The following is a 15,976-nucleotide window of genomic DNA, read 5'->3' on the forward strand; positions in this document are numbered from 1 at the left end:
TTGTTGCCTTTTTGTTTCGTTATGTGCGCTTTCATCGCCATTTTTGTTGACACCTGTTGACACCTCTGACGGGCCACGCTGTTCTTCCTGTGACGTGATTGGACATATCGACGTCTGCGGCAGCGACGAGCTGACGCGAAGGTTTCCGTGGCTCATCGCCGCCGCAGGCGCCGAGACTAATGACAAGCGGGTATCGAGCCACGTCACAGGGAGAACAGCGCGGTGTGCCAGATGGGTCCAATCAAGACGCTCACCGGTGGTGCGTCGCCCGCTACCTCGCGTGTATCTTGACAAGGAAGTAGGAGCTCGGCCACACTGCATTCGTCGCCTTCCAAGAAAATAGAATGCTGAGCAGCGGTCCGCCTTAACGAGGGCTCCCTGAGGAGGCTTGGCCTGCAGCCAGACAACAGTAGCTGACTAAATGCTGGGAACCATGCAGAAAAGGGGGGGAATGGAAAGGAACTGTCTCTCGAGTGGAGAAAAACAAAGGGATAAATCAGAGTTGTAAAGCGAGGGAGTTGGTGTAGGGTCATGTCGAGACCTTCCCAACGAGACGGCCTGCAAGGCGGTCGAGTGAGGTGCGCCCTGAGCCTCATCGACCAGCGCACAAGCACAGGGCCAGTGTGGACGGCCAGCGGCCTGCAAGAGGAGGGCCCGCCCGACGGAGCTTGAGGACTGCCTCGCGTGCTGCCGTGGCCCCGGTGATCGGCTCGGCTCGTTGGCCAGCTGGCGCCGAATGTTGCCTGCTCGGTGGGCAACGCGCAGGGCGCTGCTTTGTGCGCTGCTGCCGCGAGGGTCTCGCGATTGGTCCGGGCCTGCGACCAGTTGCCCGAAGGCGGGGCGATAGCTTGCCCTTGCACAATGCCCGAATTGCACCTTTCTTTGTTGACGAGCGGGGAGAGAGGGAAAGAGGCAGATAAAAGCTGCCAGCCAAAGCTTGGGAAGCGCAACGGGATTCGTGCTGAAAGGGGGAATACGCGGCTCCGATCATGTTTTGCTTGAAGCTGCTCCAGCTGCTCCGGGTAAGCGCCTGCTCCGCGTACTTTTCACTTGTCCCTGAAACGAAGTATCCAGCCGCTGTGCACTGTTCCGTTCTTGTTTTTTTTTCTTTTTTGCGATGATAATGAAAAGGAACAATTATTCACTCTTCAGGCTATGGTTTCCCTCAAAGTTTTTTATGCTTAGCAGATACATTTTAGTGATAAAATTCTGGAGGAGGTAATCAACGTCACCGAAAGTACCCCATAGTTTGTAGTTGCAAAGTTATGCGCAGTAGGTGATTATTCTTAGTCTTCACATTTTTTATTAGAGTTTTGTTTTTTGTTTTTTGTTTGTTTTTTTGCAAATTAAAAACCTACACACATGACCAGAAATAAGTTATAATTTACTCGGTGCGCACGGAATTTTCGTTCTCATGCTTTTCATTGTTCTCCGCGAAAACTATGGACAGGAGATATTTTTCGGTCTGGGCATTGCGTAACAACACTTTCCCTTGGTTATAATTTCACCGATAATGGCATAATCTCTCAGATATTACGCTTTGCCTTTTCGTCGATAACGGCATAGGCGCCACTTCACGAGTAAGATCAAACTCAAGCGCAGTGTAGCTGAATTTCTGTTCAGCTGCCTTTGTAAACATACCTTCGACGCTTTCAACAGCCTCTGAAGCGGCTTGATGATCTTGGTTGCGCAGAAGGGCTTAAGCACGCTGAAACTGCTGTGTTTCGTTACGTTTATTTGGTGCTTAACTATGATACCGCTGCGAAATACGTTCGAAAAAGTGTTATGTCATATGGTCGGTCGTCTGCACGCCACCCGTAATGCGTTGTGGCAAAGCCGACGAGCAGTTCCCTTCCTAACCGCTTACATCATTCCTTGATTTCAAGAGTTATGATTTAATTTATTTATTTGGTTACCTTTAGGGGCTTTCCATGGATATTTTCCCGTTGTTTTTTATTCATTTATTGCTACACTTCAATTGTTCACTACCATCCCCCCCCCCCCTGGCAGCGCCGTTTAGGGCACGGTTAACCTACGTCATGATGGAGAACATCTCAGCGCTTGTACACGTGGCAGTGTCGAACTTGATCTGCGACCAAGACCGAAAAAAAAAAAAAAAAACTGCCGCGAACGAATGCGGCTTATCGGAGCACCGACTGGGCCATAAAAGCCGTACCAGCGCGGAGGGCAGCCCTAGGTAGCCAGCGGCCAGCTACGCAGCACACGGAAGAAGAGGCGAACCGCGAACGGCTGCCGCGGAGGCGCCAGTGACCGCCGAGCCGCCGCAGCAGCAGCAGCCCTTCTTCAGCCGACCTCGGATGACGGCCTTGCGAGGGGGCGTATCCGGTCGTCGCAGAAAGCTCGGCCCGCGTGACCGCCAGGAGTGGCTCGGCACGCGGGCCACTTTCATGCTCGCCCTGGAAGAACGCGGCGAAAAACATGTTGCATCCCATTGCGAAGCATTCGCTCGGAGCGCATGCTGAGTGTGAGCACTGGCCTGGCTGGCGGTGACCCGGGGGGCACCATGCGCGCTGTGTACGGAAGTCTCCACGCTGTCGCGCGCTAGTAACGTTGGTCGCGCGCGTGTGTGGTCGAGCTACTTGGCGGCGCATGGCGATGGAACGATGGGGACGTAAAGCAATGTACCCTGCGACAATTTTCGCAATCTTTTTTTTTTTTTTAATCTTGGATGCTTTTAGAACGTAGTCAGCAAGCGCGTCTAATACTGAGATTAGATGGTCATGAAGTAATCAAGCCCTCAAAAGACTTCTCTCTCTCTCTCTCCCGGTGTGGGCATTTCTTGCGTGCTGGAGCGGAGCTACGTCACTCGAGCCACACTGCGGCTGTTGGCCGGCTGCCTTCCAGTGGCAGCAATCAACACCTTGCCTAGCCGAGCACTTTGAAGAAAATCGCAACAAAAGCAGCGCGCAGACTGCAAGAGATATCTTCGGCCGCGAGCGAATCACGCAGTGCCGCTCTGTGCTGGCGATAAAAGTGCTTCTAAAAACGAAGGAAAGAGTGAAAGCGCTTATCGGCAGTGTTGCGAGGAGGCCTGTAACGCTAAGCGATGGAAATGATAGGATGAGTTACGGCTTTTTCTTTTTCTTTTTTTTTTTACGCCCTTCACTTCCACTATTTTAGTTCGAATTCATCAGCTTTTATTTATTTATTTATTTATTTATTTATTTATTTATTTATTGTTGAGTTTAACGCGCCGACGCTCCACGTGCGATGAGGCGCGCTGTATTTGAGCGCTCTGGATTAATTTTGACCACCTGGGTATCTTTAGCGTACCCCGAAATCTCGAACACACGGGCGTTTTTGCTTCTCACCTCCATCAGAAGAGGCAATTCCCGCCTGTGTCATTTATTTATGGCCTTACATATACATGTATATACGTATACCAGGCTACAAGCTGTGCAATTCAAGATGAATCAAGTCTTACTTGCGGAGTTTGCAGTACGGGACGAAACTAATTTGTCTGCATCCGCGTAACTGTATGAGACCAATGACAATAGTCTGACGGTATGAGGGCTTTGGCGACCATGACGGCATCATACAGTGACCTCGCCCTGTAGTTTCTGTATCGCTAGTAACCATGTTTCATTATGAACATGACAGTTCCAAGCGTCATCGCACGGCGTGATGGCTTTTTGTGTGTATGTGTGTGTGTGTGTGCGTGCTTCATTCACGCGGGATATAGCTGTTTCTGGCGGTAGTCGTCGCGGAGGAGTATTGCGCCCCCGTCATCCCTCCAACGAAAAAAGACACGCTTCGCTCAAAGAACGCACCGCGAACGGATGTTGGCCGGCTCATTCATTTTGCGACTGTGTTGTAATGGCTCAAAGGGCTCGGGTCGCTACACGCGCATAGTCCACCATGCACGGCAAGTGGGCGTGTGTGATGAGGCGTCCGAGCGTGTCGACGTTCATGGCGGCCGGCGCAAAGGCTCCGAGCGTGCCACTAAACTGTCCGCGGGCGGGGGCTCATTAACGTAATAGCGCTCCACGTGACTTCTGCAAGCGGATCTTCTTGGCACACTGTTCTGCGCGCTCTCTTCTTGTGGAAGATCATCCGATATCGGCCTTGTTTTTCCTGCTTGTCCCACGGATGCGGGCGCGGGGAAAGGAACACTCTCGGCGATGCAGGTTGCGCGCCGATGCGTGCCTCCCGTACTTGCGCCTTCGTTTCTGGAGATACTGCGCACGCAGTCTTTCAGCAGCACGTCAGGAAGTCCGCGCTGGAATGCCAGTCGCTCGGTAAACCGCTCTTTACTGCGTCCGTCAACAAGCAAGGTCGTTGCAAAAAAAAAAAAAAAAAAAAGAGCTGGCCCCGCACTACTCCCTTCAATCAATTAATCAATCAATCCTAGGAACAGCTTGGAGACTTTTATGCTAGCGCAAGAAAACGAAAACAAGCCCACAAGGTATATGATGTTCAGTCACGATTACTTTGAAGGTGATCGCGGGAGCATCGATCATAGAGCCTTTCAAGCTGCATAGCGTCCGTTTTCAGAACTTTGGAAAAAAAGGGAGCGGTGCTTTCTTCCCTCGTAGTCTCTTGCATGAGGCAACCATGACAGAATCCGTGGCCTGGTGCTACTGCTTGTTTCTTCGCCACTCGAGCGATCCCCTTCAAATTGATCCCGACTATACATATCTCACAAATAAACGGTATAAGGGACGCTAGTGGTTACCCACAAAGAAAACTACACCTTTTGACGCACGCGCACACACGCACACACACACACACACGCACGCACGCACTCACACGCACACACACACGCACACACACACACACACACACACACACACACACACACACACACACACACACACACACACACACACACACACACACACACACACACACACACACACACAAAGTAAGGCCTAGCAGAGAGGCGTATCTGACTCAAGTAATCATTTGTAGTCCAGCGCATTTGAAACTACTCGAAGAGAGCTATACAAGTATAATATTGTGAAGTTGTTCTCTAAATAGCTTACTCGTGAGGCTAGCACAGCGCTAAGGAGTATAAATATATATATATATATATATATATATATATATATATATATATATATATATATATATATATATATATATATATATATATATATATATATATATATATATATATATATACTCGCCGCGGTGGCTCAGTGGCTAAGGCGTTACGCTGCTGAGCACAGGTCACGTATTCGATTCCCGGCCGCGGCGGCCGCTTTTCTGATGGAGGCGAAAAGCAAAAACGCCCGTGTGTACGAGATTTCGGCGCACGATAAAGATCCCCGGGTGGTCAAAATTAATCCGGAGCCCTCCACTACGGCGCGCCTCATCGCCTGCGTTGCGTCGGCGCGTTAAACCCCACAATCAATCAAATCTATATATATATATATATATATATATATATATATATATATATATATATATATATATATATATATATATATATATATATATATATACAATGTGTGTGTGTGTGTGTGTGTGTATCCAGGAGAGACGAGACAATAAAGAAACGGAATAAAGAAAGATAAGAACGAAAAGATGGCTTTGGTCATGTCCCATGCTGAAGTGACAGCATGGAAGTCAATCATAGATTGTGAAGATTGTGTCACTAAATCTATATCACGGACATTTGCCGGCTTCCTTTAAGTTGCAGGACCAAAAGCGTTCAGTAGCCACGTTAAAAAAATTCGCCACACACACACAGAAAAAAAAAAAAAAACAAGGCGTATCTGTTCCGATAAGCAAATCACGCAGTGCCGCTCTGTGCTTGCAGTGCTTCCAGGCACAAAGGGAAGAATGAAAGCGTTTTTCGGTAATGTTGCAGGGTCCCTTTAAAGGCGGGCGCACAGGATAGCTGCAAAGGCAAATTTTTGGACGTACAAGGTTAAGGTGCCTCTATGCCAGCGCCGCTGTACAGGGTGGAGACACCCTTTGAACGGTCCCGTGCCGCCGCTATTGGGTCAAAGGGCTCAACGCGCTGTTCTTTTCGTTTCCCGCGACACCTAGCAACGCGAAACAGATAAGATGGTTCAGACCATCTTTTAATGCCCCTACACTGCGCTTAAATACGTCACCGAAGTGTGGCTCCGAACCAGGAACACATCTCCTGGTTTACCGGGTTTGAGTTTCCTTTAATTTTATAAAGAAAAAAAGAGTTCTGTTTCCCTGGCCGCCGGATCGGCACAAGCGCTCTCTCGTTCTCTTCCCGCCGCTACTCGCGGCGTCGCTCCTTGTACCAACGCGCGATGCGCTGCGAGAGTGTTCTGTTCTCCTTTGTGGCTCGCCAACTACATCACGAAAACGTAGCCATGGCACTCTTCACCGCGAGAGACCCCGAAGTTCCCGTTTTCTTTGTGGCTTGGCACCCCTCACTTCCACGAGACAGTGGAAGTGGTAAGCGAATATATCTACTTAGGCCAAGTTGTGACCCCAGATCCCAACCATGAGGCAGAGATAATTAGAAGGATCAGAAGGGGGTGGGGTGCATACGGCAGACATTCTCAGATAATGAATAGCAGCCTACCATTGTCGCTGAAGAAGAAAGTGTATGACAGCTGCATCTTACCGGTACTCACCTACGGGGCAGAAACTTGGAGGCTCACCAAGAGGGTACAACTTAAATTGAGAACGACTCAGCGGGCAGTGGAGCGGAAAATGATAGGTGTAACATTAAGGGACAAGAAGAGAGCGGAGTGGGTCAGGGAGCAAACTGGTGTTAAAGACATATTAGTAGAAATTAAGAAGAAGAAATGGACGTGGGCAGGGCATGTAATGCGAAGGCAAGATAACCGCTGGTCATTAAGGGTAACAGAGTGGATTCCTAGAGAAGGCAAGCGTTGCAGGGGTCGGCAGAAAGTTAGGTGGGCAGATGAGATCAAGAAGTTTGCGGGGATAAATTGGTCACAGTTGACACAGGACCGAGATAATTGGAGAATAATGGGAGAGGCCTTTGCCCTGCAGTGGGCGTAGATAGGCTGGTGATGATGATGATGATGATGACCCCTCACTCTCGGGTTTTTTTTTTTTTTTTTTTTTTCGCGTATGCACACTCCACGCTTCGGAGGGTTTTCTGTTTGCTGACCCGCAGACGCTTTTGCCCTTCGCTGTAAAAGTGGGGATGGCGACGTAAACGTTCGATTGTTTGTTCATTTCTGTTTTTCTTCGGGGGAACTGCAAAATGGCTGATCGTTACTGATGTGACAGGAGCCGCATAAGCTTGGCGCATTGCTTGCGATAGAAGTCGTTATTTGGTGATTGACCTCGTTCGTCCGTTCCCCTTCCCTCTGGCGGGCGCCAGTGCAAAGCGGGATGACGCTCTTAGGGGGCCCAGCTGGTGGATGAGTATGCAGCAGAATAATTCACGTCGTCACTCGCTGTCCTCCCGGGGGATGTGTGTCATCCGGCGGATGACAAGCGGAACCCTGCAACCCACTCCCCCCTTGGTGAGAAGCGCATTGAGGAAGGGGATCTTGAACGCATTCGGAAAGGTGTGGCAAAATAGTGTTTTGAGGCGTACTTTAGTGATGCCTTTAGCATTAAAACACCCCGGCTTCCCGAGCTGCGCAGTATTGTGCCGGTATCGTAGATACACTGTCGACAGTATATCTACATTGCCAGTCTTTGTCAGGGCAGATATCCTTAGATAATGCGCATTACAAACGTTGCCAGGTGTGTCCGCACAGATATCCTTAGCGCCCTATCGCCTTGGTCAGGCACGTACTCCACCACTGCTCGATTCTACTCGTGGGAGGGGGTCTGCATCAAGACGGACAACTCTTGTGCCGGTGATTCAGTGCTTGTGTGTAACTGAAGAAGCCATGCACGTTCGTGCCGTTATATTACTGTATTGCAGCGCCCCTCTGTATTGCATGTGTACCCTGAAGGCACAATAAAAAACAAATAAATGGGCATAAAATAGCGTCCTTCCTCGCTCTGTTTTCTCGTGAAGCGTGAGGGCGTGGAAGGTACCACATTACCCACCGACATCGGCGTTCCTAGGTCAAGTTATCCAGAAACGACTAATTCCAGTGTTGGAATAACGGTGACGAATTTTAATATCAGATTTAGTTTATTTACCCGCCGCCGTGGCTCAGTGGCTAAGGCGTTGGGCTACTGAGCACGAGGACGCGGGTTCAATGTCCGGCCGTGGTGGCCGCTTTTCTGGTGGAGGCGAAAAGCAAAGACGCCCGTGGGTACGAGATTTCGGCGCACGTTAAAGATCGGCCAGGTGGTCAAAATTAGTCTCGAGCCCTCCACTACGGCACGCCTCATCGCCTCCGTTGCATCGGCGCGTTAAACCCTACAATCAATTAATTTAGTTGATTATTTGGCAGTCGAAATTTCAGTTCTCTTGGTGTCCTTTAAAGGAGAAGTGAGCGGCATTGGGCTAAGATCGCTTGGAGTGCGGGAACCGTAGGGTCCTGTAGCTTTCACGAGTTTAACCCTAGTTGCGTTGTCTACAGTAAGCATTTTGATGTTTTGTTGCTACCCTTGCCTTTGAGCACGGGAATACGCGTATCGCGGGGTAGGAGAACTTCCCGGCAGCACTGACGTGGTTATCGGCGCCTCGTGTCAGGAGCAGCCGCGTGGCAAGTGAGCAGTCGCACGCAACAGACGGGACTTTCTGCGAGGCATGGCCCTGAGAAACTCGCGTGATTGCGTGTTAAGAACAGCTGCTGCGGCATCCTTGAGCAAAGGTTTTCTTAATCGGCAAAAGAAACCGCGATAAATGTGTTCCCCTCTAAGATTTCATTTCGATGGCGGACTTCTTTCCGTCTGGAATACTAGGGCGCTTTCGAGCTAGAGCCTGCCCTGAGAAAAATCCCAGTTCGTTCCAACAATACCATTTTCCAACTTTAGTGGTGCCTTTCTTTCACCTGACGTGTCAAATAGATGTCACGATGAAAAATGTGCCGAAGCGTGTCACACGTTGCACTATCGATCGTTCCCTCCGGGACCTTCCGCCTGACCTGAGGCGGTCGCAGGCGCTGACGATACGTTCATTCTCTTACGCCGTTCGCCCTTCTTCATCTAACAGTCGTGCGCAGTTTTTTTTTATTATTCCGGTGTTCCTTGTGAATAACGTCCTCGATAAACCATTCCCCTCGTATCATCATTAATAAACATCACGACGAATGACTATATTGATTCGTAGCACGAAGTGTTGTAGCATAGCGCCTGAAATTTAAACTGAGCTGGCACGTTTTAAACGATTCCAGGAGCTAACTAGGACAGTTAGAAGGAGTTGAAGTTGTAACTATTTGTGCAATTACATACATCGAGAGGTAGAATGCGCACGCAGGCGTATGCAAATAACACTGCACCACCGTGATGTCAGCAAGTTGGCTTCTCCTGTTTGTTCCAAAGCTTTACAGCTAAGACAGCACTAGCAAGCCATTCGGATGCTGCATAACTACAAAAGGACGAACACTGGGCATTTGCAAGCTTAGTCCATAGAATGTTAATGAAAATACATCGATTTACCGCATAAATCACGTTGTTTCTACGATTTCTGCTATTCTTCAGAGTGGTGAGCGATTGCGGAGCCGACCTCTCGACGTAACAGTGACGCTAAAAACTCGAAATATTAGCATATTGAACACATTCAAGTTTAATTTTTAGAGGCTTTAGTATTGACGAAGGAAGGCAAGAGGGAGAAAACGTGATCCTTGGAGCCACGTCTGCAGGACTGATTCCCTTTTTGGCGTGGTTAAGGAGCCGTAGTTAAAGGGGCCTTGAAGACAAAATACAAGTTCGCTTCATTAAAAAGACTGCCTTGGCCCTATAATAATGATGCCAATTTTATCGCAAACTTCAAACAAATAGCTGAGATATTAAAGAAAACATGTGAGGCAGTGGCGATTCTTGAGCCACTTTCCGGTGACGTGTCTATGGCATCGCAGAGTCTCGTTTGCGCGACTGGCGGCCCTAAGCCACGTATACCGCCAAGACGCATGACTGGGCGATTGTCTTTAGTTCACTTTGGTCGTATCAGCTGAATGCTGACGTGCAGTTAAAACACCTGACACGCTGGTAAAAATGCTTTAGTACTGACCCATAATTCGTCCCTCCTGCCCATATTACGTCATTGTAGCGCGAAACTTCAGTTTTTCGGTATATCTTACGTTTTCTTTTTTGCTTAAGAAAACCTTGTTCGCGGATCGAATCCCGCTGAGTGAGTTTTCAAACTGAAAAAAAAAATAGTATTTGGTCTTCGTGGCCCGTTTAATGTGCTCGGATACGCTTGATGCATGTGGCCCAATATAGGCTCTTTGTGACCCATGCCTTCAAGATGGAGGAGCGACACAGGCGGGGTTCGGGTGATGACCTGAGCGTGCTTTGTAAATCTGTGCCTATCAGAGTCGATTGTCATTGTTTGGATCTTCCACGCACTGAGAACATTTCGGAGTGCCTGCAAGTCCGTCGATTCATTTGTGTGCCAGATGGATCAGGGGACGGAGGTTCTCTTATACCTTGCAAGTACTCGCTGTTGATAAGGATGCGATGCATGCGTAGGCTAGCTTCCTCTTTCGCTCAGCTCCCATGGGGTCTTTGACACCCTTCGGGTTGCCTTTCTTCTTAGAACTGCAGCTGCGAACAGCTCCAAGTGTAGCGGAGCAGCACTTACAATGAGAAACAGGGAAAGGCAAAGCAGTGCCGAATGAGGTAGTCTGAGAGCAGAACTTAGCATAGTCGTTTTGATTGATTGATTGATTGATTGATTGATTGATTGATTGATTGATTGATTGATTGATTGATTGATTGATTGATTGATTGATTGATTGATTGATTGATTGATTGATTGATTGATTGATTGATTGATTGAGGGATTAGCGAGGAAGGGAGGGAGGGAGGGAGGGAGGGAGGGAGGGATGGATTGATACAAAATATTGGGCTTGTTTGAGGGGCGGTCGGTTGGTTAGAGTTACCGCGGCCCCCTCGGCGGCTACCCACGCCCGGTCTCCTACAGAGATGGAGTACTGACAAAGTGTGTGGGCGTTGACTTTACGTTACCATTCAAATCACAATTCTGATCGGGTCCGACGTGCCCGAGGACAAGTGATTATCGCTGAATGCCGCCGTAAACTGCGCTCGCCGCAGACCAAGTGCCAAAATGGGCGCTGGTTGTAGACCTGACTCCGCTGGTGACGAAGCGGGCTGCTGGCACCATTCAAACTGAGGTTGTCATACCGTTACCGCAGTACAAATAGCGGCCATGGCGGATTAGGGCGCGAAGCACGGCTTTCGCCGCGCTTCAGGCACGCGTGCGGGCGGAGGTCACGCGAGAGCACCGCCAAGTGACGGAATGCCGGCTCGGTGCGCGGTTCCGGGGTGTTAGCTCCAGCGGCGGAGACAATAGGGCCAGCCATTGTGTGCTGATTGAGCGCAGAAGCGCCAAGCGCTCGTTCACGCCGCTCCGGAGGAGAAAGTAGAAAGGCCGGATTCCAGCGCCGCATAACACGCGAGGAATTTTGTTTCTCCCCGGTTTGGCCAAGCGGCAGCAGCCGATGATGCGTTGCAAGCTTATTACAACCACCCGAGCGTGCACGCCCGCCCCCATCGAATGCGGGAGAGAAAAAAATATCGCCTTCGCCAGCGGAGATGAATTTTCCACCGCGTTGAGCCGCCGAGCAAACGTGTCATTATCGTCGCTGGAAAGCTCCACTTCGGAGAAAAGTAAAAACGCTCGTTCATTCACAAGGTTAACCTAGCGGGCCGAGCGGCAAGAGGGCTTTCCCGTCGCTTCGAGCGAAATGACCGCAAGAGATGCATCTCTGTGGCTGCGCGTTGGGAAACGCAAGAAAGAGGAACGTTGTTCGGTCTGCGACTGCGTGATGTATACGCGAGCGCTTTTTCGAAGCAGAGGCCACGCGTGTTTCTAAGCCGGTGCAGTTTGCGAATCTTGACAAATATTGAGCGGCGATACGTGTGGGAAGAGTTGACGCGCTCGAAGATAACACGGTAGACGCATATAGTAGAGATCGGGGGCGCGAAACATTCTCGACAAAATGTGCGTGTGAATACCGATGAAGAGTTACAAAGATGGAAAACGCCGCGCACAGAAGAATGGGGTAGAGCTATACGATGTGTTCAGCACAGCCGCGCTATCACGTAGACAGCTGACGTGGTGGGCGTGGCAGTGAAGTTGGCTCAATGAAAGCTGTTACAGTTTTCTTCACATCTGAATCGGGGCTAGAGCTCTTTCGTTATTCTTCTTTCAATGTTTTGAAACCGCGCATCCGTATACAGTGTCAAAGCGTGTTGTCCCCAGTTCTCAAGCTGTCCGCATTTGTCCGAAGCAAAAGCCAATAATTACCGCAGGGGTGAGTCACGCGGCCGCTTCCGTGCACATGGGACTGTTGTGTTAAAATCGGGGCAATGGCAGCACGCTGCATAGCAGCTGACGGTGGAGAAAAAAAGGACAAAAATAAATAGAAAGGAGCAGAATTTCAAGCACGGATATCGCGCTGCGTGTAGAACTCAGTATGCGTCAGGTACCGGCGTCTGCTCATGAAGCACTGAAAATACGTTGCAGGTGTATTTCACACCAAGCTACATTCAACTTTCATCCATCACGGACAGCTGGGCCTGGAAATAACGAAGTCTATACGTGGCTACGTGGCTTGGTTATGGGCCGTGTCGTATAATGAATCGGAGATCTGTGACATTCGATGCTGTCGGTCTAAAGAATAATAATAGAAATCAGCTTAAAATACGTCAATCAAAGACATTCATCTCGTTTTGTTTTCTCTGCTTCTCCGATTTATCTTTGTCCCGAATTCGTCTTTGTTTTAGGGTATCTGATTGTGGGGAGCTCGCCTTCGTGAAGCTCATTTTTGTTATCGAATGTTTCATGAGAATACTAGAATTGCCACACCGGCCTCGGCTTCAAGCTACAATTGTCGAGTACTTCGTTGCATTGTGTAACTACAGGAAACGAAAGGCCGACATTCAAGTTCCATAAATTGTTTTTGTCCAGCTTTACACTACTACAAGTACAGTCATGGACAACTGAAATGCGAACACGAATATATGAACCAGAACACAGAAATAGCGTGATTTCTTTCCATGGAGGTCAAACTGACGCATGGCTTCATTACAGTGACAAAGTTGGGAAATGTGTCTTTTCGAATATACCAAAGTAACACCATTATGCGACCTCTATGAAGAGTATTTTTCAATTGTGTGTGTTACGGTTCATATTTCCGTGTTCGCATTTCATTTGTCCGTGAATGTAGATTACTGCGCTGCATTGAAAATAGACTGACTTGGCTCAAACGTTTGCCTGGCATTGAAAGGAAGAAACTTATGTTTACATTAACACCGAGCATTTCATGCAAAACAAGGAGCACTACGGATGCTTCGAATCAAGGACCGCATTCTTAAATGGCCGTCGCCTCTCCTGGTATAACGAATAGGCTAAAGAGGGGCTGGCCCATCACGAAGTCTTCTCACGAGCGACTATAGTTTTCAAAATGATGGGTCAATAAAGTCGTCTTTCGAGGAGGACGTAGAGAGGGAGAAAGATGTTTGATGACAAGGAGAAGTCAGCCTGGCAGCGAGCTTGGCTTGCTACTCCGTACGCTCGCTCTTCATAGTTGGTTGGGATCAGCATGGCTGGTAAGCGTGAAGCTGCGATCTGAAATCGGGAAAGGGAAGCGCGAGGTTTGCGTCTGGCGGGAGAACGCTTCTGCAGGTCCGTTTCAGCCTGGCCAGGCAATCATCAGCCATCGAACAGGCACGCTTTTCGCGATTCAGGGCACGCCCGTGGCGCCTGCAGATAAACAGCAAGGACTGCACAAGAACGAACGGCCTGGGGGTCGCCGTGGGCCCTATTCACGCCCGATCCCACAGCCCGCCGCAGGGCATGCTCTAACTGTACAGGAAATGAGCCAACCGCGATCGGGGAATTCTGCACACCGAAGCGTGGGCTGTTGCGCGGCGATGCAACCGCGCTCGCCGCGCCGAGCAACGCAACAGCGCGGGAAGCCACTACTTCGCTTACGCGACCACGTCTTTCCCACAGAGAGCAGTTGTTGTAGCAGCCAACGGCGCGCGAATAAACACAACCGGGGCCCCCCAACTCCACGTGGGCGAGACCAGGCTCTCCAGAATGGTGAGAGACGCAGTTTGCTTCCTTGCGTACGTGTGCTTGAAAGCAGGGACGTAACCGGGGGTTGACCTGTGGCAAATCGGTTTCCGTCGGTGGGAGCTCTTAAAGTTTCAGGGTTTCAAAGTTTTTTGTTGTCTCAGTTGGTACAGTACATCATGAAATGTAGCTAGTACGGAAAGGGTCCCCACTAATATACTGTATACAGTATATTAGTGGGACCCCTTACTGCAGTGGGACCCTGTAGCGCAGCAACAGACTACTACAGGGCCTTATCATCGTACAGGCTCACGTCCTACTAACGAAAGGCTGCCATTACTGCATTTCGGAAGAGGGAAGGGACTGCCTCTGTCTTTTTCTTTTTTATTCTCGCCGAATATTATCAAGCTGTGGGCGACCAATGCAGCTTCATGAATTGATGTTGAAAGTCATTGTCACTGTGTTCTCTTTCGCACTCACTACGAACGGTCATCTTTCTTGACACCGCGGTACCACCAAAATTTTCATAATGTTGTCTTTTTTGTCCGATTAATATACATTTCTAAATCCTGTACTGCCACAGAAATCGACAGGCGTAAAATCATTCAAGGTTTGGACATTATTGCACGCACAATCAGAGGTACAGTCAAGAATGGCCGAGGGTCTGTTTTACCCCAACGCACCTGAGTGGACAATCACTGCGATCGAACGGGCGAAGTAGGCCAACGAAGTGAGTCGAAAAATGTGATCGGCGCTATACGACGTTACACGCAATGCAAACATGAGGTTTTGCACTGCGTGACGTCCCAGTGCAGATTGCCTTTGTGAGTCACATCGTGTGTACAGGATCTTTATTTATCGAATTAGTCCTCTTTGACGCAGCGATCAGTCTCTCAGATGCTCTGTGGCGAAGCAGACCCTCGGTGATTTTTAAAAGCGCGCATCTGTGTTGTTTAAACGCGCCCTCACACACTTGCGCTCCCGCAGTGATACAGGCGATCTATATGCGGTTCTTATCTAAACTTTGTTTCAAAATGTTTGCTGCCAACTCATTTCGTTTTGTAGGAGCATGATCATGACGAAAATGAGAAGTATGGAAATGAAAACTTGCACTTGTAAAACCAAATACTTTGAAAAAGGCTGTGAGAATAATACCATCGAACCACAGTGTTCTCTCGAAAACAACTAATTTTTATTTTAAAGTCGAGCCGCATACTCTATTTCGCCCACAAGTCACCTGTGAGATATCCGAACAATTTTCTATATTGTTCAAAACTGTGTTGCTGTATTAATCTTTCGTACTGCTATTTTGATCGCTGAAAACTTTGGGATGTTGTGCTTGCCATGTCGGTATGGTTTCAGCGTATTAACAGCAATAATACATTATACTGAGCTTTAAAGAAGCTGTGGTGGTGATCAGGTCGGGTACTCCGTCCAATTACTACGAGAATAAAATGAGATTATCAGGTGGTGTGTAAAAGTGTTCAGAACTCTGGGGTACCGATGCTCTTAAACAGGACGATAATATTCCACAGAAACCAGATCTCTGCTTTTAACAAAATTATTTTAGTTATGCACAAGCCACAGCGATTGTGATCAATTCGCAACCCCGTACTTGTCTCGCCTACCCCAAGGCGTATGCACCCACCGACAACTAAGGAAGACGACTGCCCGGGTCCGTCTACTGCAATCAAGATATCACAACAAGCCTGGCACTTGCAGCAAGGGCATCGCGCAATATTACCCTCAATCGCACATCCATTGGCCGTAACTGATACGCACTAGGCTATCATAACGTCCTCACCCTTCTCAACGTCACTACCGCCGCACCCGCCACGGTAGCTCAGTGGCTAAGGCGTTGTGCTGCTGAGCACG

The 15,976-nt window shown here is 49.1% G+C and overlaps 1 protein-coding gene across 4 annotated transcripts in view; it reads left to right on the forward strand.

The window, feature by feature from the left end:
* The window catches only part of Raw (NDT-like domain-containing protein raw), a 336,980-nt gene that overhangs the window by 256,151 nt on the left and 64,853 nt on the right, over positions 1 to 15,976 (forward strand). Inside the window, exon 1 of one of the 4 annotated variants that reach the window (XM_077679524.1) lies at positions 921 to 1,022. The exons of 2 other annotated variants lie outside the window; for them this stretch is intronic. In XM_077679524.1, the coding sequence (XP_077535650.1) occupies positions 990 to 1,022 (33 nt within the window). In that variant the 5' untranslated portion in view covers positions 921 to 989. Of the gene's footprint in view, positions 1 to 920; positions 1,023 to 15,976 lie in introns of those variants that run through there. One more of the 4 variants, XM_077679517.1, reaches the window with a different exon arrangement.

Source organism: Haemaphysalis longicornis, unplaced genomic scaffold (assembly GCF_048455015.1).
Source record: "Haemaphysalis longicornis isolate Haplotype H1 unplaced genomic scaffold, Haemaphysalis longicornis Haplotype H1 scaffold_1, whole genome shotgun sequence".
NCBI classification, from domain to species: domain Eukaryota; kingdom Metazoa; phylum Arthropoda; class Arachnida; order Ixodida; family Ixodidae; genus Haemaphysalis; species Haemaphysalis longicornis.